We start from the raw sequence: 25,153 nt of genomic DNA, 5'->3' as shown, positions 1-25,153 counted from the left end.
CAGATATTCTTAACCAGTGAGGCTTACCTATGTATCAGAATGAATCGCTGTTAACTTCTAGACACACACCCACCCACCCACTCACATAAACACATGCACCTACCAGCACATACACACATGCACACACACATACACACCAATGCACGTGTGTGCACCACACATTTTGGTACAAACCTTTAATTGTTGTTTTTTCATATGTTGTAAGCAAAACAGATACAAGATGAAATGCATACCTTTCTTTATTTTATGACCTATATACAATGATATATAAACTTGTAGGCACACATGATGTTTAACAGCAATTTCATCAAAACAATATTACATGATACTTATTTTACAATTCCGGCATAACAAACAGGCGTAGTTAACATCAGCACTGAGTCTAAGCACTTTTCCTGCCCAAATAATGCATACCACCAACTTTTGTTACCATTTTGGTGCCTGTAGCTAGACAATTTTTGGATAGACATCTGGTCATACCGTAATTTCACTACTGAGAAATCTACTTGTCATTCTTTTACATTTTTTGTTGCAGTCATACTAGAAACATTTCCATGACAATGTGGCACTTAGATAAACCGCTCACTGAACATGACGTACTCTTAATAGTACTGATGTAAAGGCAGACAAAGCAGGAATATAAGATAGCTAAAAAGCCAGATTCTGCCGTTATAATTACAAGATCCATCATGCTAAAACATACAAGTTATGTCTCTGAAAAAGGGTTGTAGATGGTTATTCATATTAGAATATACCTGTACAAACATATTTGTTTGCTTGTTAAGCAGAATTTAAGAAGATTCTGGAAGGGATTTGTGTTGACTTTGCAGAGCTGAAGCCCTCTCCTACAGCTGCTTTAATCATGCAATCCAATCAAGAAGCTTTACGTAAACTACACATTCTTGCCATTCTCATTGGACCAAGCAGTTTCATTAATTGCCTCAGTACTTCACTCACAAAGGCAACATTTTGAATTCTTTGAATGAAATAACATCTGTACACTGATTGAGATCCTAAATTTGGCATACTTTAAAACACCTCCAGGATACTGTCATGCAAGGTTAGTTTATTTTAAGATTAGATCTGGAATATGCACTTTAAAGTACTGAATGAATCTTTGGAGATAACATTTTAAACAAAATTTTTTTCCTTTATTGTAATATTTTCATTTTCAGCTTCCAGTGATGATTAAGCATACTGTCTACCAGTGGAGCTTAGCCTTACGGCAGGTAGATGGTTGACAAATAAATAAAATCTCTAAAAAGTCTAATTTGAGAAAAATATTGTTCCATTTGTTTTACATCTGTGTGATTCTGCTTCAGTGTCTGATATTTCAGGCTACAGTCTTATATTCTGAATAGGCTTAGTACTGAAACATGCCTTAACTTAAAATGATGATGGTGTTGACACATGGAATACAATAGATGCTGAATTGGTTATCCATTATGTAAAATAGAAATTAAATGTAAATATTCCTTAAACACAATATTATTATGTGAATATTATTTCACATCAAAAGTACAAGTTAACGCTTTGATGTGACTAGGCATATGACTATCCATTACACACTAATGCACTGTTTATGCAAATTGTTTACTTAACGAATCATGAAAATGTAACTTTATACCACCAAAACTGTAATATCTTCATAAAGGTCATTAGTGTAATACTCTATCACCATTGTCCTCTGGATCTGAGCCTTTCTACTATGTTGATTTACACTGTAATATGACCAATTCAGCATCTTTTAAAATAGGCTCTCTAACCTGAATAACCTTCACCCATATTGCTCTGTGTAACATGCATCTTGAGGGGCAAATTAGTCATTTAGGTATATGATGTTTGAAATCTTGCTCACACTTCACCAATCTTAGGTCTTCATTTCCTAATTACTGTTTCAACAGTGGTTAGTGCTACCATTCAATGGATCCATGCACCTTGAAGTTTCTGTTTACCTGTACGTGAACTGTCTTTAATGTATGGGGGAGGTTGCCAAGCACTAAGCAATGATGTTGGCAATTAGGATCTGGGATCTGGGATGAACTTGCATAAAGTGAATAAATCCCATGCTCATTTGTCAAACCATTACTGTGTAAAAGAGTCTTAATTCTAGAATGGTTCTGCAAGGCGTTGTCTGTAAGTTGTCTGACATGTCCTCATCTTAAAAGCCCACAGTCCCTTCACTCACTGAATGTCCTATCAGAGGAATATGTTATGGTAAAGAATAGATCCCTCCCTTTGCCAGGCATAAAATGGTGCTAGTTAGAACTGCTGCATCGCTGGAACTCATATGTCCTTGGTTTTTCTCTTCTGATGAGCCCAGCAGCAGGATGCCTCCTCCTACACCTCACATGACCACGCACTTCCCTTTGAGCTTTTCAGCACGTTTCTGCTGTTTGTTTTTTTTGCCGTCGATCTGGAGGCTGACAGTCCTGCGTTTCTCTAGGTTGAGCAGCTCCTGAAAGAGCTCCTTCACATTGTGGTTGGTCTTGGCTGACGTTTCCATAAAGGCACACTTCCATCTCTTGGACAGGGCCTCCCCGTCACCGGTGTCTACTTCACGCCCGCTCATCTCATCAATCTTGTTGCCCACTAGCATAATGGGGATGCTCTCCACATCACCTTTGATCTGACAGATCTGTTCAAAGATGGGCTTCAGCTCCTCCAGCGACTGCTTGCTTGTCACAGAGTAGACCAGGATGAAGGCGTGGCCCTTGGAGATGGACAGGCGCTGCATGGCAGGAAACTGGTGGCTACCTGTCGTGTCGGTTATCTGCAGTGTGCAGATGCTCTTGTCGCAACTGATCACTTGCCTGTAAGTGTCCTCTATGGTGGGGATGTAGCTCTCGCGGAAAGTCCCCTTCACAAAGCGCAGCACGAGGGAACTTTTGCCGACCCCTCCAGCCCCAAATACCACCACCCGGTAATCGTTGCTCTGCTCTGGCATAGTTCTGCTCTGGCATAAATCTTAGCAGTAGAGGGAACAAAAAATTAGACAATGATATACTCTCTCATAAGTACAACTAATTAATAAATAAATATTTATTCATTTGAGTGTTTATTTATTTTAACATATCAAATTTATTTTAATATAAATAAAGGAATACATATCATTAGCAGATTTAGCGTGTTCTGTTTGACATGTTTTAATATGAAGAACCATCAATTGTTGAATCAACTTACGCTTTTGGTGAAAAAAGCAAGTTAAATGGCTCACGTGTTACTATTAAGTAAAACTCTGCTATTACACCAGCTGAGAATATATCCACAATCTCCTCTGCTCAGTGGATAGTGTACATACACACGTGCCTACCCATCAGCAAAATTTCCTTCCTGCGCAAAACTGCTGTATAACAAGAGGAACATATTCTACCGTGCGTCAAAGTAGGTGTGTATATATAGCTACACATCTTGTGCTGCAATCGTTATTGTGTAGAAGATCATAAGGAGAATCATTTCATCGCCTGAAAACGTTGGTTAGTTTGTAGTTCTGTTTCGACAGAGGTTTCTCTGAAGAAAGCCTAATATCCACAAAATATAGAAACTGCAAACGTAGCTCCTTACTTAGGACAGGCTACTGCTTAATAAGAAGAGTTTCGGATTTTGTTTCAGCCGATCTCACGTAGACACGTACAGTAGGTAATGTATGAGTGGCGAGGTTCGTTTTGTCGTATTGAACACGGCTCGGTTTTTTTTCGCAATGCACATTGTTGTCGAAGCTATGATATTGCGCCGTTGGATGTAATCTGCTGCTGATGCAGGCAAGATGCACAGAAGATGCAGGAAAGATAAAAGCCATAGAAAAAGACGTAGCATGCTGTAAGTACATCGGCATCGCACTTCTGTTCATTTCTTGCTTTGTATTTTTTTCTTAAGAGTAACTCACGAATTGGCTTTTGATACACATAATGAACTCGATTAAATTGGCAGGGCGTAGCCTGTAGTAATTATTTCACACACAATTATAACAAACAAAACACTCACCTAATATACTGGCGAAGAGAAAACTTTAGGCTCCTGTTATCATATTGTACGGCGTAACAGAAATTATGGAATGGCTGTTGTCTTTCCGCATGTGAGGTTGCTCTTGCACTAAAAATCCATTCGATCGCTGACTCCAATTTTGAAAGCCGCAGCTTTGTGAGATTCGCGTCGCTCTGTGTGGGTTCGCTCTTGGTGACGTAAAGTGGAATCTCACTGCTTTGCAACTCCCCCTTTTGAAAAAGTAAGAAACCCCCACAACGTGAGTAGCTTGCTGGGAAGCCGGCACCTGCCACCAGTAGACTATGGATATCTTAAGTAAACAAATTTATCAAAACAATGTATTATCATACTTAATTAAAAGTCTACTCCTGTGGAATCGTTACGCGATAAGACATACGAGTGGTGTATATTTATCAAAGCCTAAATGACGGGTAATCTTCAATGTGTATTGAGATATCATCCAGTCTATAAATAGACACTGTCAAGAATATCGCACAGAAATGTTTCAGACGACTGCTATTGTTGTTTAGGGTCCCCCCAATTATATAACCTTTTCCCTTTCCCTCAAGAGGCCATCTCTCTCTCTCTCTCTCTCTCTCTCTCTCTCTCTCTCTCTCTCTCTCTCTCTCTCTCTCTCTCTCTCTCTCTCACACACACACACACACACACACACACACACACACACACACACACACACACACACACACACACACACACTATCTTTATTCCAGTTCATCCAGGATATCCAAAACAGCCTCAAATAGCCCCTTGTAACATTTTAACTATTTTTACACTTTGATATTTGTTTAATTGTATTATAATCATTGGGTGGAATTAAAGGTTTTCTTTGTATAATACTGTTGCATTTTAAAAGCCATTTTTGCTACTAAAAGTATTTTTGAACGATAACAGCAAATATGTCAATGGGATTTGGTTTCATCTAACTTTATTTTATTTTTAAAAAATGGGCGGGTGGGGGGCTGTGGGGAAGAAATGCAAGTATAACATTTTAAGATGTAAACTTTGCGTTCAATGTGGATATATAGATATATATATTTTTTTCCTTAAGAACGATTCTGCCCCCTGATGGTTATAGCTGGTATTTAAGACAATCAAACTAAGCACCTAACTATTCGGATAGTTATGTGCACCTGGAGAGTAAAATGAGTAAAAGCATTTCCGAAGACTTCCGGTGAACATGCTGGGCTCTCTAAAAATAGGTTTAAGTATGCGAATATGCTACCTTTGCACTCTTACAAGGCTTGATGAAAACAAAAATGGTTTAACCCCAAAGTAATGTCATGAAAAGAAAAAAAAACATTTGAAGAGTTGCCACATATAAAGTAGTTTAGGTAAGCGCACTGAGTTAAATGTCACACATCTGCAAAATGATGTCAGAGGGCTTGCATCTCAGCAGACTGATGTGAACCTATTCCCTGTAAAAAAAATAAGCCAAGTTACACACCTCTGCATCTGTAAAACAGTAGACCAATCATTTAAAGATCCATGTTGAAGCAACAATAACTTATTGTTGGTATTGTTGCACCTGCAGCTGCATGAGTATATATTTTCAATAATTTATAAGTAAAATAATTTGCTTTCCTCTCCCCAGAAGGAACATGATGGAATAAATAGTACAGATCTCTGAAACAAAAGAAGCTAACATTAGCTAGGTGGGGTAAGGGGAGGCAGTGTGGCATAACCTGGCCATTATCAGCAAACATCATGAGTGGTTTCACCTCAGTGGTCCATATCGCACAGATGTCGTTCACAGTGCTCCACTGGCCATGACCCTGTGCTTATTGCAATGTTCTACACGATTTACATTATGAAATTCATTATGTAAATTTACACTCATATGTATTTTGTTTAAACATATTTAATCCCATAATTTCTTTGCATACTAATCACATGCACAGGCAGAATTATGTTTTATGCTGGTTAAGTATGACTTATTTATTATAAATATTAGATAAAATGTTTTTGTTATTTCACTGATATGTTTCCATCTTTACATTTCTTTTTAGTTTAAATTTTAGTTCAGATATATGTATAGTATATAACCATTCAACTGCTTAGCATATACATGACTCATTTTATTCTACATCTGCTATATCTGATATCTGCTTAAAACTGTATTGACAGATCCTGGCTGTTTTATCACTCACACATCTTTTTAGAGATGTATTAGTTTCTTCAAATGAAGAATTCAGAAAAGAGGCTTTATGGTCAGCCTTTACCAAACAAATCATATGACATTTCATTTTGGTCTTCTAATAGTAAGAAAAGCAATTTTTAAACTTACTCATTGCTTAATGGGTTACTCACAGCTCACATAGCTTCCTCTTTCTTTTTCTATGAAGTGAAAATAGTACTAAATCATGCTTGATATTAAGGAGCTGCATACATGCAAACATACTGTATATAAAGTTGCTAAAGATTTCTAGCAAGATGCTAGTTGCTAAAAAATGCTAGATGCTAAAAAATCTTTTCACAATAATATGCATAATACTGCAGTATTATACTGTGTATGTTTCCCTGCCAACATCTTGCATCTTGCTACAAGATGCTGGATTGTCTATAAATTAACCCCTAGGTTGTAACTTATCCTAGTGTTGAAACTTGCACAATTTACAGCCTTGATGTTTAATGAGTATACCAGTCTCAAGTCTGTGCTCCATTTTAATTGAATGTTTAAGAAGTTAAGAAAAACATGACTGAAAATCTTTAATATATGTGCTAGTTCTGTACATTAAAACAGCATTTCCATCTTATTTTAAGGCAATGAAAAATCTCCCAATTCTTCTCTAAACTCCCCTTGAAACATTTACCCAAATTATTTTAAATAAAACAAAATATTTAATATTGTTAAATGATTACTTCCTCATTTTCTACTTTTTCTCCTTATTTGAATTTCTCTTGTTTTTCATTTTCATTAGTATTATCAAGTTTATTTATATCAGTTTGTACAATTTGTGTGTTATGTGCTGAACTTACATGAAATGGTGTAGTTTTAAACTTAGAAAAGTTACATTAATATAATTCATAGAAAGTTCTAGTGACCATAGGGCCTTATTTGACGTGACTCAAATATGTTAATTTTTCCACTTGAACCCAGTGGCTCATATATATGTACTTGTGTTAAAAGGGGGAAGTCAGAATTTAGACTTAAAAAAATAGACTGAAGGAAGTAGCTACAAGTTACTTAAAATGAGGAAGCTTAGCATCAGCTCTACTCAAAGCTAAATTCATTTTTATATTTGCAGTAAGCTCCATTTTTTACACAGCAGAACTAATTTCTTTTCAGTTCTTGTCAACCCTTGCATGCTTTGAAAGCCCTTGCTGTGAAGATTCTCTTGTCAAGTGGGGGGTCTTTGTAGAGTTATAGCGTTTGAACTATCCAGTCAGTTTTCGCCATACCACATCCTGCTCAACTAGATACCACTTCAACATGGTTGCAACAGTATAGCACTGCAGCCTCAATTAGAAGGGACTTGTGGACTTGCTAAGGTAAGACTCTAACTCAGTACTGCTCAGTTTTAGCTTCATGGTGGCTGTATAATTGTCTATATAATGTGACATTACAGATAATTCCATTTTATCCTAATTTTTCCTAATGTGACAGAGGCCTAAATTTAGACCTCTAAAGGGATGTTGAATTAAAATTGCAATATTTTGTTGTTTCATCTCTGTGTTTTTCAGACGTTATTAATGTGAACATTTGGGTGGTGCTAGCAGTGCTTAAAACAGTTGTTATGATGTGAAAAATAAGCATTATTGTATTATTACAATTTATGATAAATCTATTATTAAGAAACTCAGTAAAGAAAAGAAACGTTTCCTAATGGAAAAAAGGGATGATACTGTAAATAGAGCTATTATGTAGATCTAAATGAAACATGCACTGGTCTTCGGGAAATTTCTTATTTTTTAATGAAATATGGAAAAGGTAAGCTTTATTCTTCATAGCATGTATCTTGTATGTGTTGTGGGCTAGCATGCCTGATCTCTTATTAGATAGTCACTTTGAAGCAAGCAGTACAAAGCTTTGTTTGAACAAAAAATTTGCTCTGCTATCATCTTTTCTAACATGTTAATTTTATTAATCCTCCCCCCCAACCCCCAGCCCCCCTGCCCGAAAATCTGATAAAATATCAATTTATTTAAATATCTATGATGATGTGCCATGATGGGTCAAAAAAACTGCTGCATATTGCTCTTCTGCACTAGTTGAGAAACACTTTTTATCTTGTTTTGTAACAGTACAATTTTACTTGTAAATGACTGACATACTGGCATACTAGAAATGGTCTAAGAGTATTTACGAGAAAAGAGTAGTTAATTTTTGTCCTGATGTTTAAACAACAAAGTAAGAAGTGCTGCTTTAAGCATGTTCAGCTGTTTTACCCTTAGCAAATTAGTTTCAGATATATTTCTTGATACTTAATGCTTATGGCCACTCTCTGTTGCGTTTCCGTCTTAAAGAACTATTAGAGCATGAATAAACAACAAAATTATGAATTATGTGGGACACTGCTTATATATGTGTATTAATTTCTTTTAACATTTTTTTTTCAACTTGTTGTATTTTCACCTTGCCAACAGGTCTTTGACTTTTTCCCCCATAAATATTGAAATGCAATAATAAAAATGGCTTTCACATCTACGTCACCATTCGGAATTCAACAGTGTTGCCCCATTGTAAACTCTTCCAAGCTCCTGACTAATAGTATTTTCTCTGTCCATATGCTCCCATACAACCTCAGGTTGAGAGACCTGTGCTGCCCTGTGTGTTCCATATGTGTTCCATCTGTACATTTGCATTGTGTTTCAGTGTTTAAAGTCATTATCCTGCAAAAAGATACTTTTTTGTCATTAAAAATCTAGGTGAAGTTTTGGGTATCTAGGTGAAGTTTGGGTATTTGTGTTCTTCCAGTAGAAAAAAACAACAAAAAACTTTAATTTAATTTGCATACATATTACTGTTTACTTAGATTTTTGTGGAGTATTGTATATAATATATTATTAATAGTAAAAGGTAATTAAATGGCATATAAATAACAAAAAAGAAAAATGTAACAATCAACCAAATAATAATAAATAAATAAGTAAATAAATGCATAGATGTAATAATCTATATGGAATATATACTTTAAATAGAGATGTCTATTTGTCTATTAAATAAAGACATCTATCTAGATGGTTATTTCTTTCTTATTTTACTATTTGGTACAAGGTGCCATTACCAGAACAATGAGCTTTCGTGCTTTGTGAGGCTGCCGTCCTCTCTCTGTTTGGAATCTTTTGTGGTCAGAGCTGCATGTCAGGAGTACTGCATCTCTACCTGTGCTCACTGTTCTCTCTTTTGAAGTCACTGCACTGAGTGTCGAAGGTGGGCTGAAGATTTTAATTCATATGGAAAAGGACAACAGGATGTATACCATGATACATCCTTATCATGGATGTTGTTTTTTAAATATAGGTGCATCCTACTTGTATGAAGGCTACCAGTGCTGTCTTCTGCATCACAATGTCATGCTAGTTGCACACCACTTGTTTATCTGTTTGGAGGTCCCACAGGGGTGTTCAAGCTTATATGATCCTCTCTCAGTGTATGTTTCCCTGCCAGCATCTTGCTTCCTGCTAGTATAAATTAACCTCCAGGTTATAACTATCTAAGTGTTGAAATTTGCACCACATACAGCTTTGAAGTTTAATGGATGCACCAGTCTCAAATCTTTAGCTCTGTGCTCTACTTTAGTTGCATTTTTAAGAAGTTAAGAAAACATGATTGGAGATCTTTATCATTTGTGCTAGTTCTGTACACTAACATAGCATTTCCATCTTATTTTGTGGCAATGAAATATCTCCCAAATGCTGCTCTAAACTCCTCAAAAAATGTTTTAAATGAAGACATTTAATATTGTTAAATAATTACTTCCTCATCTTCTCCTTCTCCTTATTAAAATTTTTCTTCTTTTTCATTAGCATTATCAAGTTGATTCACTAAGAAGAAATATCAGAAGTGAACAAATGTTTTAGAAGCATGATTAGTGGCAGCTGCTGGTAGCAGGCATGCTGGTAGCAGGCATGCTGATGTGTCAGTCACAGGCATGCTGCTCAGTTGTTTCCCAAAGCATCACCCACACTATAAAGTGAACTGCTACTAAATATTCAAAATATACTCTTACTGGTACAGAATAAGCCACATATCTGAGTGGCCGCATGGCGTGCAATGTAATGTGTTTTTGAGCCCTCATAGTGGCATGTTGGTGTTGTCACAGTGTGGCCAATGATTGGAAAAAAAAAGAAATAAATTGCTCATATCCATCAATGTCTCAATTTAATTCTTTTATAGGTTCATGCTATCTCTACAGCTGCTTGAATCTTCCTCTTTCTTGGGCTTACTTGTCATCCACAATATTACATACTTCAGTGACTGATCCTCACTATAGATTCAGAGTGACTGATCCTCACTACTTTAAAAAAATATTTAAGGCTATAAATTGATTACAAAGACCCAAATCCATGTTCTCTCTCTTTCAGGGGACAGTAGTGAGTAGGATTCCTCTGGGCAGTCGCAGCTGGCCGTACCAGCATGGCGGACTTGGTGCAGGGCCTGGCCTTCTTTTACGGCAACATCACACGAGAGGAGGCAGAGGACCATCTGAAGCAGGGAGGACTGAGCGACGGCCTCTACCTGCTCCGGCAGAGCCGCAACTACCTGGGTGGCTATGCCCTGTCAGTGGCCTTCAGCCGCCAGTGCTACCACTATACCATAGAGAAGGAGCTGAACGAGACATACGCTATAGCGGGAGGCAAGTCGCACCGCACACCGGCGGACGTGATCGACTACCATGCGCAGGAATCGGATGGGCTCATCTGCCTCCTGAAGAAACCCTGCAAACGGCCGCGTGGGGTGCAGCCCAAAGTGGGTGCCTTTGAGGACATTAAGGAGGAGCTGATCCGGCTGTATGTAAAACAGACCTGGAAGCTGCAGGTTTGTAGCTGCACTTCATTCTGGCAGTACGTCTCAGTCAAGTAAATTTGGTCTCATATGCTAGGAGGAATTACCACCATTTTATTATTACATGAGTGATGCAGGAAACGATTAATTTGTAATGGCATGCTGGGACTTTCTTTATCTTTTGACTGTATTTCGCACACTGAAATGACTGCAAGTGCTAGCAGAGTTGAGAAAGTTGTTTGTCCATTTTCATATCCTTCCTGATAAGAATCATGTGCCATTATTATTTATTTTGGGTATCTGTGAAATAGACTAAGAACTGTATTTTGAGCAGGGTGCCGCGTTAGATCAGGCAATCATTAGCCAGAGACCTCAGCTGGAGAAGCTGATCGCCACCACAGCGCATGAGAAGATGCCCTGGTTCCACGGCACCATTACGCGTGACGACTCGGAGCCACGGTTACTCAGTGCTCCGCAAACGAATGGCAAGTTTCTGTAAGTACCCTTGCAGCAAACAGGTCCTGCCTGTGGCATGCACTTAGTGCCCAGCTCCACCTCTCCCTCCCCTAAACTCACAGCAATTTGACACAAGGTTACTGTAGCACGTGATCAAACAGGTCTGAGCTATAGGCTGAGAAGAGGTGAAAAACAAATAAAGATTTTTACCTTTATTTGGGGATACTGGATTCATTTTTATAAATATATTTAAAAATAAATTCCAGTTTAGTAATAGACTATAGACCATTAATGATAATTAGAAGAGACAAACAATCACTAATAATCAGTAATAATAGATCCAGGAAAGATGCTATATGGGATTATTTTGGAATATTTGGTTTATATATTCCATTTTATATATATTGTGGAACAATAACAATTGTATTTCTCTGCTGGCTATTGTTTGTGATAAAACATGAAAGTTGTACATGTAGCACCAGCTGTTCACTATTTTTATTTAATTTCATTTTAATTTCATTAAATTTTTACATTTCATCATTCTACTGTGAATTTTATTTACAATATTTATATTTACAATAACTTGATTTTAGCAAGTATCAATGTTTATTCATTTTAAAGACATTTCTTAGCATAATTTAAAAAGTTGAATCAAATCAATCTCAGTAATTTTTCAGATTTTATTGGAATCTATTTGGTTAGGGAAGACTGAAGTAATCAGGATTATTCCAGTAATTATGAAGATGTTGAGGGCTATCCAGAGAACATTCTGAAACTCAGTGGTACTTATTATCTTCTCAGAAAGCCCCTTTTAGCACTTCACCGTAAGTCGTTTTTAAGAGCTTACACCATTTCTCTTTTTGTGTGTGTGTGTCTCTCTCTCTCTCACACACACACACACACACACACACGCACGCACATTCACAGAGAAACACAGTGGTTTCCGCTCTCACATTGTTGCACAGGACTTCCTGAAGTGACCAAAGAAACAGTTGGAGGAGGAGTGCCAGTGTACATGTTTGGCATGTGTATGTATGTGTGTACATGACACAGAATGTGGATGAGGCTGTCTGGCTGTGATGTGACACTGGGTGTAATGCCACACTTTTATCTCAAGTCACTTTAAATAGAATATCGAAGTGTCTGAACTGTGCAAAAACTGCAATGCATTTTCTTTTTGTTTTCATTGTACAAATTTTAATTTGTGCAATAGCATAACAAAAATATATTTATATTGTATTGTACTAACGGTGTAATTACATTTATTATTGTTGCAATTGAGTCTCATGCAATATTGTGATAGAGTTTGTGTTCACAATACCCCTCCATAATGACTTGCATTGTAATTTTTTTTTAATATGCTACTTCATTGAAAGCATTTCTTAGGAGAGGTTCTTTGGCTAAATAAGTATAAATTGTGTTATAATTTTTTCCATGCTAGTCAGTGCAAGTGCAACACTTTATATTGGTGTTGTATAATTAAAGCAGGAGAGTGTTGCACTTGCACTGACTAGCATGAAAGAGACTATAACATATCTATATAATTTTACCTCAGAAAATGATTATTTTCAAACTATAAAAAATGTTCTGTATTGAATAATGTCGAATTAACATTTGTTAATTAGGCTAAGCTGGTTTCTGGAATTAAGATGACAATAGCAGGGAAAGTCCTATATAGATACAATTATAACTTTATAAAATGAATAAGTGTTCTCCTCTGAATTCCCACCATGATTTTTGGTAGACAATAACTTTTTTTGTTTATTGTTCTTTGTTGTAGTGCAGTGGAAGCTTGGTCTTATAACGTAATACAGGAAAAGTGTTTTTCTAGTCCATTGGTTACTTTGACAAAAATAACATACAGGAAACATTTGTATTCATGTGCTGTTCTGCATTATTTTGCATTATGCTGTAGTGCCACCTATTGGTAGCCCTTGGCCAGAATAATGCTGTGGTCAGTTGCAGTGTCTTTGATCAATATTAGAAATGTACAGGATGGTGAAAGGCTTCCTCTTACACTGTTTATTTCAAGTGTTCTTGGTCTGATATGTTTGATTTAGCATCTGTCTTTTGTTAACAGGATACGGCAACGAGATGCCAGTGGCTCTTTTGCTCTTTGTCTCTTACACAATGGCCAGGTCATGCACTACCGCATAGACAAGGACAAAACTGGCAAACTCTCAATTCCTGATGGGAAGAAGTTTGACACTCTCTGGCAGGTAATTATACTGCTCATGTGCAGACGGTTGAATTATACCCGGTGAACTTTTGGAGGAGGTTCAACATGAATCTAATTACAAGAAGATGTAATAACTTGCATTTAATTTTATAATTAGAGTTTTCTGCCTTAAAAAACTAGAATGCCCTGCTTCAATTATTTTGCTCAATTGTATAAATTTATGTTAATTTATTTTGAATTGAGTATGTGTTTTTGCTAGTTGTATATTTAAGTCTAATGTCAGTTTATTTTGTTGGCCCAGTATATTTGACTTTTGTAAAATTTGTGTTTGAATTTGAGCTCTTAAAAATCAGAGTGGCTGCAGTATATCGACTCACTCGTGTATTTTTCTGTGTAGCTGGTGGAGCACTACTCCTACAAGCCCGATGGACTGCTCAGGGTGTTGACTGAACCCTGCCCACGACCTGATGGTAGCAATGTTTCCTCTAAAAGTGGATGGATGGATGGATGGATGGATGGGTTGATCAGTGGGCTGTAGGAAAAGTTAATGTATTATGGATGCTTAGTAAAACAGAAATTATCGATGACTGAATGTGTGAATGTGTAAATTGAATATTCATTGTTATATTTATTGTGCCTAGGCCGTCCAACAATTCCTTCCAATCATCCAATGGTGAGTGTTGCTCTTGAATAATAAATGAAAAAAAATGTCCAAACCATAAATTTGATCAGGTGAAGAGAGTGTGTAGAATCAGAGAGTGTGAAAAATTTGATCAGGTGAAGAATTAGACATTTACAGACATTTGTTGCAGGCACCCTTTAGTCTCTGATGCACACTTTATTGGTATTGCACCAATACAAGAACATATATGAACCATTTATTGTATGTACACACCATCTGTTGTAAACTTTCCTCTGCACCATAATATTGACACACAATAATAGTTCACAGGTAGAAACTGATATTTCAGGGCAACGGTGCCTGCAATTTAGAGTACCTCAACATGGGCATGACAGTGACATCACATGTTCAGTGGGTTTTATGTTGCCTGTAATAAACTGTGCTGTCTTGTTTTTTAATCTTGATAGCAAAAAAATGACCTCTTTGTCATTCATCTCCAGGCTTCGAATAGATATCTTAGTCCTGATAAAACTCATTAAGCAGTGCGTATGGGTCACAGTTATGAGTAATGCAGGGTAGGGTTCAAGACAATAACTTTATCCTTTCTAAAATTGTGGTTTCTAGCGACTTGCCACAGGTGGGATTCTCTCCAGAATCAAATCCTACTCCTTCCCCAAACCTGGCCACAAAAAGGTGCACTACCATGTCGGCCTGTCCGCTCCTCCCCTGCTCTAATCCACCACTGCATGTGGTTTTGCTGCTCATCTTTTCTAATCTTTTCCACCACTTACCTCCACACACATCATGCGCCCCGCCGGCAGTGAGCCGACAGAACAATATTACTTATTAGTTTGTTATTTTGATGTGAATATGTCCATTTCAAAACTGAAAAAGCTCCCAGTTTAAGTAATACATATCTAAGTTAATTCCTGCTGTGTGTTATTTTAGGAAATATAAGCATACATTAATGAGAAAACCAAAAGTATCTCACAATGCAGAAAAAAAGGTTGTTGAAGAATCTTATATGTACATTATGCATAAATTGTGAGCTTTGCAGTTTTACATATTGTTTTAACATATTGTTTAAACATAATCTAGAGGCTTTGGTTTGATATTTCACATTTATTCCATCAAATGGATTTTCCTTTGTGGTACATTATTCAAAACAGACCCATTTATTAATATATGCTTCCGCTGTAAATGATATGCATGGCACCAATATGATAAAGTGACATTTGGTTTGGAACTTGAAAGATCCACATACACTGTTTAACTTTCAGAACCTTTGAATGTTTTCTTATACTAAGAAGAGTTGTAAGATTAAGTCCATGCAAATCCGTACAGTGGGACAGTAGCGCTATCCTGTCACCTAGTGGTCACTAGGAATGTTTCTCAGTTTTTAGCTGAAACTTTAAAACAAAATAAAACAAAACAACAACAAAAACAACAGCAGCAACAACAACAAACACAAAAAAAAACAAAAACAAATGCAAACAGTGCAGATTAACTAATTTATAAAGTAAGTTTATCCAAATAAAAATAGCATGGTAGTTTAAACTTGCTAACATAGATTAGTATTATCAGTTACCGAACACTTTCAACTAAACACTGGCCTACCATTCCCTATGGCTGCCTAACATTAATTCTTTATCTTTTTATACTTTGTGTGATGAATTCATCTTGTGGCTTTTTGTTTGTTTGTTTGACTTAATTATGGACTGAGATTCTCCTCTCATTTATGGTCCTTCACCAGAATATTCAAAAGTCATACAGTAAGATTTCGAAAGTCAGAGGATACACACAACCAAAGATTTGTTTGCAAAGGTTTAAAGAAGGTGTGAAGGTGCTAATGCAAGGGGCCATGAAGGAGACTGGGAACCAGCGTGTGGCGTTCTCGTGTACCACTTCAACGTCACCAGGTGCCATGCCACTGTTTGTGCACCTCTGTGTGTCTTTACTGTGTCAACCTTTCCCTTGTCTTTTGTGCCAACAGATCAGAACAACTACCTCAAGTGCCCAGGCCTCCAATTCCAACCCTTATGCCACAAGGCCAAAACTGTCCACCACAGGTTAGTTTTTAGTTTCGTTTCAGACCAGCTAAAACATAGAGAAGCAGTCGTATCTGTAGCTTGGGACAATCTTGGAACCTGTTTCATACTGCACACGCTGACAACAGCCAATCAATGAGTCTTTCACCCTTCTCTGCTTCTCTCCTCACTTGGTGTCTTTGCTGAAATGCAGAAGCTATGCCCATGGATACTGAGGTGTACGAGAGTCCATACGCAGACCCAGATGAGCTGCGCTCAACTACGGTGGATCGGAAGGACTTGTACTTGGAGGATGGCGAGCTGGGCTCAGGCAACTTTGGCACTGTACTCAAGGGTATCTATAACATGAGGAAGTGAGTGTCTTTGAATGCAGACAGCATATATTTTTAAGTGTCCTTTGGGTTTCACACAGTTGAGGATGTGAGATTCAAATCCATGGTCAGATGTGGTGAATACTTTAATGTTATATATTTTAAAGCTATCAGATGTATAAAATATTCCCCCAGGTAGCCACCATTTTGTTTATGTGAAGGTTTGTGAATATAAACTTCCTCATAATCTAGCTTTCAAGCCTGTGGTGTTTTAGTAATAGTAGCCAGTGCAATTGACATCATGTCTTTGTGTATGTGTGTTTTGTGTGTGTGTGTGTTTGTGTGTGTGTGCTATAGAAACCAGAAGCCAGTGGCGGTGAAGATCTTGAAGAATGAAGAGAACAATGTGGCCGTGAAAGAGGAGATGCTACGTGAGGCTCAGGTTATGCAGCAGCTAGACAACCCCTACATCGTGCGCATGATTGGCATCTGTAAGGCCGAAAACCTCATGCTGGTTATGGAGCTGGCCGAGCTGGGGCCCCTGCACAAGTTCCTGCAAAAGAACAAGTACAGCACTCCTAGAGCATTTCCCAAAATAAGACCACATGCTTGATTTAATGTGGTAACTATTGTCACATACAAAACCAAACTGATCCACAAAGCATATATGAGAAATGACCCAAGCTCAGTGGGGGTTATGGTGTTATAGCTTGAGATTCATGGAGCTATTACTTACACCCAGTGCTTGCAAACTAGCATTATTTAGGGTTCTTTTACACTGACTTTTGCTGTGATTTATTTTTATTTGTGAACTCTTGATGTTTAAAATGGAAAAGAAAGTGCAGACTTATCATTTAAGTAAATGGAATATATCATATATATCATCTAAAATATCATGTCAAGCCTGTTAATGAAAGGGGGTATTGTGGGATGTGTATGAAAATAGTTTGTGTAATGTGTACTGTTTCAGTCTATTAAAGCACAGCTCATTTTAAGGCATGAAGCTGGTGGTGGTGGTGGGTGGATTAGGATGATTCTAACTGTGACTGACAGTGGCCCTAAAAAAAAGTAATAGAATCTTAGCAATGCTATCAGTTATCAATAAAGAATAAAACCATTTTAACTCAAATTAGTCATTTATTTGCCATTTCACTCAGGCACATCAGTACGAAGAATATCACAGAACTTGTGCATCAGGTCTCAATGGGGATGAAGTACCTCGAGGAGCACAACTTCGTCCACAGAGACCTAGCTGCCAGGAACGTGCTCTTAGTCACCCAGCACTACGCAAAGATCAGTGACTTTGGCCTGTCTAAAGCGCTCACTGAGGAGGAGAACTATTACAAGGTACAGTTCAGCACAGTTAAAGGTGCCTTTGGAATCTGCATAACACTGAGAAATACTGTATTCAGCCTAGCTTTCCTTTTTATCGTATTTTAACATTTTGTTGTGTTTGTCTATATCTCTTGCTGGTAACACTGTGAGACTAGACCATGCTAAACCATGTGTTGACTGTTGTCGCTCTCTGCCTTTCATCCAGTCCCAAGGCCACGGAAAGTGGCCGGTAAAGTGGTACGCACCTGAATGCATGAACTTCCTCAAGTTCTCCTGCAAGAGTGATGTGTGGAGCTTTGGTGTCCTGATGTGGGAGGCTTTCTCGTATGGACAGAAGCCGTACAAGGTATGTGGCAGCCTACACTCACTGAGGGAGCTTTCCTATGCACAGTAGCCTTCATTTTCTAATGACCAAATCATGTGGGTAAGCAAAGGCGCTACTGCTGCCCAAAGAGTTAACCACCAATAAGTTAGCTACCAAAGAGTTGTCCATCAAAGAGTTATACCCTTTTCACTCCTTAAATATACACCTGAATTAGTGCACAGGTTCCCCTTTTAATGGAATCTTGCATGTTAGAGCAGGGAAACTACTTAATATCCAACTATCCCAAAAGCTGGTTTTGAGGCTGGCACTGACTGCCCAATGGTTGGGCTCTCAGCTGGTTTCTGAGTGTGATTTGATGTTGTGTTTCTGTGCTGCACAGGGCATGAAGGGCAACGAAGTCATCCAGATGATAGAGAATGGGGGCAGGATGGATGCCCCACTCAACTGCCCATCTGAGATGTATAATCTTATGAAAAAATGCTGGACATACAAGTGAGTGACCCAGAATGCATTTGTGCATGTTATAGTCCAGGGTGTTCCTGGCGTGGTATGAACTTTTGGATGCTGTCTTCAGAAGACATGTTTCATAGTTCTCAATTTTTTTTTTATATGTGCTCTTGTATACATCAACTTTAGACTTTTAAACAATTAAAGCTGTTTATAAGCCAAGATTTTTTCTTTTAACTGATCTAAATGTTGATTGTCACTGTCTGTCATGTGATCTCAAATAGGATCACATTCGATTGTGTTATTGCTTCTGTGCAGGCCAGAGGAGAGGCCTGGCTTCTCAGTTGTGGAGCCCAAGCTAAGAGACTACTACTACGACATCTCTCACTGACCACTGGATACAATGTACACTGCTAGAAGAGGCAGGATGTATGAAAAGCAATACAGTTGGAGCTGTTTGGACATGGAGTTTAAATGAGTTCAGAATTTAGGACTAGTTATCCTGTAAAATAGTTAACAGTTGAAAGGTCTGCTAGTGTTGAGATACTAGGAGAAAAAACAGATTTAAGGAGTAGTAAGACTGAACATTTTCTTTTCTCTGTTATTTAATGCATGCTTGTTCAAAATGTTTTCATGTAAACTGTAAGCCAAAGTTTCAATCAGTAACCACCTGACTTGGCAATTTTCCTATAATATATTTCCTATAGCTTATAAAAGTTTCCTCTAGTATATTATTTGGAATACTAGTTTCAGTTGTATAATTTTTCTACATTTATATTGATACTCAGCAATACAATGCATTACTTAGTACTTATCAAATTAAAACTTCTTCACTTTTAACCATGTATTAGTATTGCAAGCTGAAATAAGGTGACTTGATGCTTAAAACAGGCATTGAGCCGAGGTTTGAGCACGTGTTGAAGAGAACACATTTCAGCTGCAAAAGCAATAACTGTCCACACCTAGAAAGAATGGAACACCCCCTCCCTCCCAGTATTATAATCCCAAACTCATAGTCACTGTATTTGCCTGGAGTAATTTGCAGTGCTAACTGAAGGGAAGTTAAAGTGTACCATTTTGGTGGATGGTACATGGATGCTCCTAATCAGAAGCTGGTGTGGTGCAGATGTATAGATAGCAGAGAGCCTCTTCTCCCTGCTGCAACTGGTTTGCTTCCTACAGAGAGCATTCCTCTTCATATCCATTTTCACTCATGCCATATATGTGATCTTTTGCATGTTTTAGGTTTTTTTTTTCATTTTATGCACAAAGACTGAAAACTGTTGCTTATATAAAACTGTGAGTCCTGCAATATTTTTCCCCACATTCAGAAATGTACACTATATGTCAAGATGTCTCTATAAGGTTTAAATTTTGACATTCATGATTGTTGTCATTCAATGCTTATTTCAAGCCCTTTAGTTCAACTGACTTCCTAGTTAAAGTTACCATCCCTGCTTCCCAATCCCAGTGAGCGTGAAATGAAACAAATCCACTGTATCCTTTGTGGCGTCTTCCAGCTCCTGCCGGGGAACACTTGGTTCAGACTGTTTGGTTGGTCTGGCAAGCTGGGCACATCCACTCGTCTTCCCCGCACGTATTCCTGACACAGCGGCCAAATGGAAACTGTGATGCATTTATTTGGCCTATGCACAAAATATTCATTGAAGAAGTAATAAATACATTAACTATTCTGAATCTTTATTTGCTTGAAGTCATTTCCTCAGTTAAGGTACTTGACTTGTAATTGGAAAGTTGCTGGTTCAAGCCCCACCACTACCAAGTTATCACTGTTGGGTCTCCTGAGCAAGGCCCTTAACCCTCACTTGCTCAAGTTGTACTTAGTCATAATTGTAAGTTGCTTTGGATAAAAAGTGTCAGCTAAATGTGTAGAAATACTGACACATTGCATGTATATATAAAATGGAACTAGTTGAGCTGCTATATTGGCTCCCTCATAAAATTGGACAGCATGAAAAAGTTTAATTTACAGTGTATCTGCCAGAGCAACATGCTGTTCCTACAGTGTCTCTGCCCCCTGGTTCATCTTCATGATTTTTCCTCATGGTGCAGTTTTGAATTACACCACTAGATGACAGTAGTGATCCTTTTTAGTAGGGTAGGATGTGATAAGCAGGTACGAAGTTCGGAAGCTTGACAGAAATGCTTTTACATGCTTGCAATACATGCTGGATTATGAGAATGGGCTCTGATGTCTCTACATACAATATGTGTTTACCACCAATCTGAAAGACCTATATAATTCCTCACTGAAATTTAACAAAAATACTTAAGAATTGATTTATATAAATATATTTACTGTAATTGTACTATTTTATTATCAAATGTTATTATACTGTTACATCACAGACTCACTAGTCACTTCATTAGAAACACCTACCTTGTATTTCTACTCACTGGTTGATTTATTTATGTACATCTGCTTCACAGGTGCATTTTATTAGGCTCTGTTCAAAATAGCCTACTACATACAGTATACTGCACTCAGTATAAACTATATACCAGATAGTATAGGTCCAGAAGTAGTATGCAGTATAGTATCCAGTATGTGACAAACACAAACCATACTATGAGGTCGCATGAATGTATAAAGGTTCTGCCCACTTGAGAAAGATTTTCTGCCACCGTTGCATGATGGGATATGCAGTACACTACAAAGACAGCTCTAGTCGTGTACAGGAATATTTGGTGGAAACAGTATGTCAGTTGGGTATCTTTTGCGAACTGGAAAAATTTATTTTTGTCGCGTACTGCATACGGCATACTGATTTGGGACCCAGGCAGAATGCGAGTAGTATGTAGCAGGCCTTACTCTGAAGATATGGGGAGCAGGGGGGGGGGAGGGGGGGTGTTAGTACATGTCATTGTCACTGCTGGGTTTGGAGTGGTCTTGGGTGGAAGGGTCTAATATATTTGTGAATGTACCATATTTGAACCTCATCCAGGCTCGTTGTGTACCACTCTTCAGTCATAACTTTCAGTGTCACTAAATGGTTAGTAATTCTTAAATAACAAATATTTTTCAATGGAATCTTTCACGTATTTAAATAGCAGCTTTTTGCAATCCTATATAATCAAACTTTTCATAATAATAGTAACTCTCACCATATATACTGGCAAAATATCTCATCTTGTGTGAAAATACTAACTTAAGACTCTCCATTCGCCACAATCACCCATATATAGAGCATATAGTCAGATATCTACTGAGCGTATATGCCTGGTCAGTAAAACTTAAGCATCACTCTCTCACATACACAAGCATGCATGCATACACAGTCGGTGAAAAGTGTAGTGGTAAGGCTAGAGCAGAACAGCACAGAACCACAGAGAACACAGGCTTCCGGCCTCACACTCTAACCTCTTGCTTCAAGGACCTTACACACACACCCAGACACACATACACACACATCACAATGTTCATGAGATAAATAGGATTTAAGATGTAAGGCTTACACATACAAAAAAGTGAATGCGGTTGTACAGTCTTCCTTGTCTTCTGTTTCCGGGGTTGTTATGAGGAAGCAACCCAGTGACACGGAGATGGATCAGATAGGTAACACCACGGCACACCTTGGTCTGGTGGAATTGGTTGTTAGATAATTTCTCAGTGTACGTAGGGTAAGCTAAGCAGGGCTACCTCTAATATGTCTTGAATGAAAAAAGTTTTGTATTTCCAGGAGTCTGCTCTGTCAGGATCTCGCAAAGTCCTACAAAGTGAAGTAGGGACATCAAACCTTGTTACTATGGCATTTATACACAGAGGAGCAAATGGGAGTGCTGTCAGATAAAAACAGAACTTGTAGGCCATAGAAGTGACCGATGACCTTTGAGGCCTAACAGCATACAGGTAAAAGACCAAGAACTGCACTATCAATGGGGCTCACTGATAACAGAGCAATTATGGGTAATTTATGGTAACTTATAAAGCTTAAGAAGGTCATGCAAATTTGATTTAAAGATACCTCAACAGTTCAGTAGATATGTTTTCATACAGCATATTTATGTGGCTTACATATTTATGGCCTACATATTGTGCCTGAATATGTTTCAAATATATCACTAATGCAGACTCTCCAGTTTATTCAAGTTTTAAATTTCAGAATTCAGATATACTTTAAACTCAAAATGCCAACCATGTCCACAAGCCTAAACTTCAAACATGGACAATGGGATGACTGGGATCATTAAGCCACCCCACAGCTTTTGAATAAACAAACATATCAGTTAGAGAAGGGTGAGAAATAAAGTGTCAAAAGAAAAAAAAGTCTGTGTTGCACATCTGCTGTTGCTGGAAGTCTCCCATGAGACTAAACGGAAGAGTCGGCCCCGCATCGCAGTGTAGGTCCCTCCCATCTCTCTCTCTCTCTCTCTATCTCTCTCTCACACACACTCTCTCTCACACACACACACACACACACACACACACACACACACACACACACACACACACACACACGCACGCGCACATGCATACGCTCACTCACCTCCCTCCTTCTGTGGTGGGATCGTCTCGGCCCCTCATCTAGGACATCTGCCGGAAGCAGGTCACCCACAGTGAGATGTGCACTGCCTGAGACAGCCCCTGCACCTCAGGGGCCCGAAGCCACAGCACAAGACTGCAGCAGGGCCCTCGGTCAGGCCAAGCTGCCTGCAGGCATCTGATAGGAGCCTTCAGAACCTTCTCAGTGGGCAGACGGCCGGATCTGGAGCGGTGCGGCCGGTAAACCAGAGCCTATTTCTGTTGAGGCCAGGTTTGCTGGGGGGCGGTTTAGTAGCAACCGGCCAGGACTTGGGGGTAAGGGGGTTTCAGTTCTAGGGGAAGGAGCAGTGAAGATGATCTCTCTGCATGACAGGTGCTTCAACCGTCTCCTTGAAGCTCTAATGCAAAACATGTTTTTGAAAAAGCTCAAGTTTCTGAGGTGATACTATATATCTACAGTTAATAGTATTGTAGTTTTTGAATAGATTTGTTGGTATTGTGGCTCCAGGTGATTTATCATCAACAAATTAAGTGCGCTTGTGTGCATCAAAAGAAACCCAGTATAAACAACTGTTAGCAGCTGATATGAACTGCAGTGTTCAAACTAGAACCACCAAATTCAAAATAAATTGTACACCATGTATAAAACATGTATAAAAAAGGTCATCATTTTTATTATTTCAGTACATTATTATTTTTGTCCCGTTAAGAGGCATAGAACACTAATAAAGAACACCTCTGTCATCAGCTGGAAACTCACCAAAACTAAGGTCATAACCAAACACACAAAATCTGACACCAAAGTATACCAGAAATGAACCATATTAATGCGTGGTGTTGGGCAGTAGGTTAACTAACAGCGCAAGGGGCCACTGAAGTGTGTGGCTCAGAATTTAATTTATTATGCAGTGGAGCAGCTGCTAGTTCAAACCACCGGAAATCCATTGGAAGTCTACAGAGTCTTCCCTGGGCCCTATGTGGTCAGGCTGCGGTGGAGCCGAGTGGGTATCTGTGTGCTCTCAGAGAGGGGAGCACTGCTTTTCTGTGGAGGGCCCAGAGAGCAGGCCTAAGCCTACAATCCAGTATCCGCTACATGTACTCAAATCTATTCCAGATTTACTTCTACCTGCAATCAATGTGTGAAACTAGTAAAGCATTTTACCAGTATTTCTGTGCCAGAAAAAGGACATTAGTCTCGGAGGGCTCTACACGACTCTGGTGTCATATTTGGGTTGGATGCTAGAGGCTTGGACTACATTCTTGTGAGCATCTAGCAGAAGTGCGACTCATCTTATTTTCGTCCAGTAAGACAGGTCACTCACTCATTGCTGACCAGCTCTATGAGATAATTTTAAAGAAGCACTTGAAGAGCATATTAAAGTCCAAGTCTCCTAATATTCTCAAAGTCACTAATATTAGATAAATGTAAAAGATTTTTCCTGTAAAACATTAATGTTTGAAAGTGTTTTGAGTAGATTACAATAAATAATACTGCTCCATTCTTCTCATAAGTCACAACTGTCATTCACTATCATTCACTACAAAATCCAGTGAAGTGTACATTGACTATACAGTCATACAGAGTTTGGTCAGTCATCCTTTCACAAATGAAAATGCTAATGTCAAAGAATGTCACAAGGTGGCACCCAAGCACTGAAAATGCAATAAAAAGTTTCTCTAGTAGTATCGCTTTTACTCAAACACGCAGAATATTTTTATTGTTTTGTTTGAAAATATACTAAATGTCATATCATTTTTCCATCTCCAAGAAACATTTCTCAAAATTTAATATATCCAGAATCTAATATCTCTCAGAAGACCTATAGAAAACTTCCATTAAATGCAGTTCTTCACACAGACTGGGTTGCATGTTTCATCACATCACACTGATGTCCTAAACTTTGCATACATACCTGTTTTTACATAATGTTAAATGGTCGAGGTATGGTACTGGTGTTCCATTCTGATCTTTATT

At 38.2% G+C, this 25,153-nt stretch overlaps 2 protein-coding genes across 5 annotated transcripts; one reads left to right on the top strand and one right to left on the bottom strand.

Annotated features, from left to right (window-relative positions):
• Positions 1 to 221: 221 nt before the first annotated feature.
• diras2 (DIRAS family GTPase 2) lies at positions 222 to 4,545 on the bottom strand. Its single transcript, XM_027009038.3, has 2 exons — positions 3,985 to 4,545; positions 222 to 2,967 (listed from the first exon to the last, which is right to left on the bottom strand). Exon 2 carries the CDS (start codon positions 2,945 to 2,947, stop codon positions 2,348 to 2,350), a length of 600 nt encoding a protein of 199 aa, XP_026864839.1. The 5' UTR covers positions 2,948 to 2,967; positions 3,985 to 4,545; the 3' UTR covers positions 222 to 2,347.
• On the top strand, positions 3,074 to 20,372 carry syk (spleen tyrosine kinase). Of its 4 annotated transcripts, none has more exons than XM_027009036.3 (14): positions 3,074 to 3,819; positions 10,531 to 10,984; positions 11,286 to 11,446; positions 13,488 to 13,626; positions 13,984 to 14,056; positions 14,228 to 14,259; positions 14,833 to 14,901; positions 16,202 to 16,277; positions 16,450 to 16,609; positions 16,925 to 17,134; positions 17,725 to 17,914; positions 18,108 to 18,248; positions 18,607 to 18,719; positions 18,993 to 20,372. In XM_027009036.3, exons 2-14 carry the CDS (start codon positions 10,583 to 10,585, stop codon positions 19,063 to 19,065), a joined length of 1,839 nt encoding a protein of 612 aa, XP_026864837.2. In that variant the 5' UTR covers positions 3,074 to 3,819; positions 10,531 to 10,582; the 3' UTR covers positions 19,066 to 20,372. The 4 variants fall into 4 exon arrangements, with proteins under 4 accessions (XP_026864837.2, XP_026864836.2, XP_026864838.2 ...); XM_027009035.3 differs by lacking the exon at positions 3,074 to 3,819 and adding an exon at positions 7,052 to 7,494; XM_027009037.3 differs by lacking the exons at positions 3,074 to 3,819; positions 14,833 to 14,901 and adding an exon at positions 7,057 to 7,494.
• Positions 20,373 to 25,153: the final 4,781 nt, after the last annotated feature.

Source organism: Electrophorus electricus, chromosome 19 (genome assembly GCF_041902795.1).
Source record: "Electrophorus electricus isolate QZ-2024a chromosome 19, ASM4190279v1, whole genome shotgun sequence".
NCBI classification, from domain to species: domain Eukaryota; kingdom Metazoa; phylum Chordata; class Actinopteri; order Gymnotiformes; family Gymnotidae; genus Electrophorus; species Electrophorus electricus.
This window is presented reverse-complemented; position numbering and strand designations above follow the sequence as displayed.

Excerpts from the sequence above, each read along its gene's own strand:
- diras2 (XM_027009038.3), bottom strand. The coding sequence starts at position 2,947 with ATGCCAGAGCAGAGCAACGATTACCGGGTGGTGGTATTTGGGGCTGGA.
- syk (XM_027009036.3), top strand. The coding sequence starts at position 10,583 with ATGGCGGACTTGGTGCAGGGCCTGGCCTTCTTTTACGGCAACATCACA. Across the intron at positions 14,902-16,201 it reads CCAAACCTGGCCACAAAAAG|ATCAGAACAACTACCTCAAG; the intron begins GTGCACTACCAT and ends TTGTGCCAACAG. Across the intron at positions 17,915-18,107 it reads AGGAGGAGAACTATTACAAG|TCCCAAGGCCACGGAAAGTG; the intron begins GTACAGTTCAGC and ends CCTTTCATCCAG.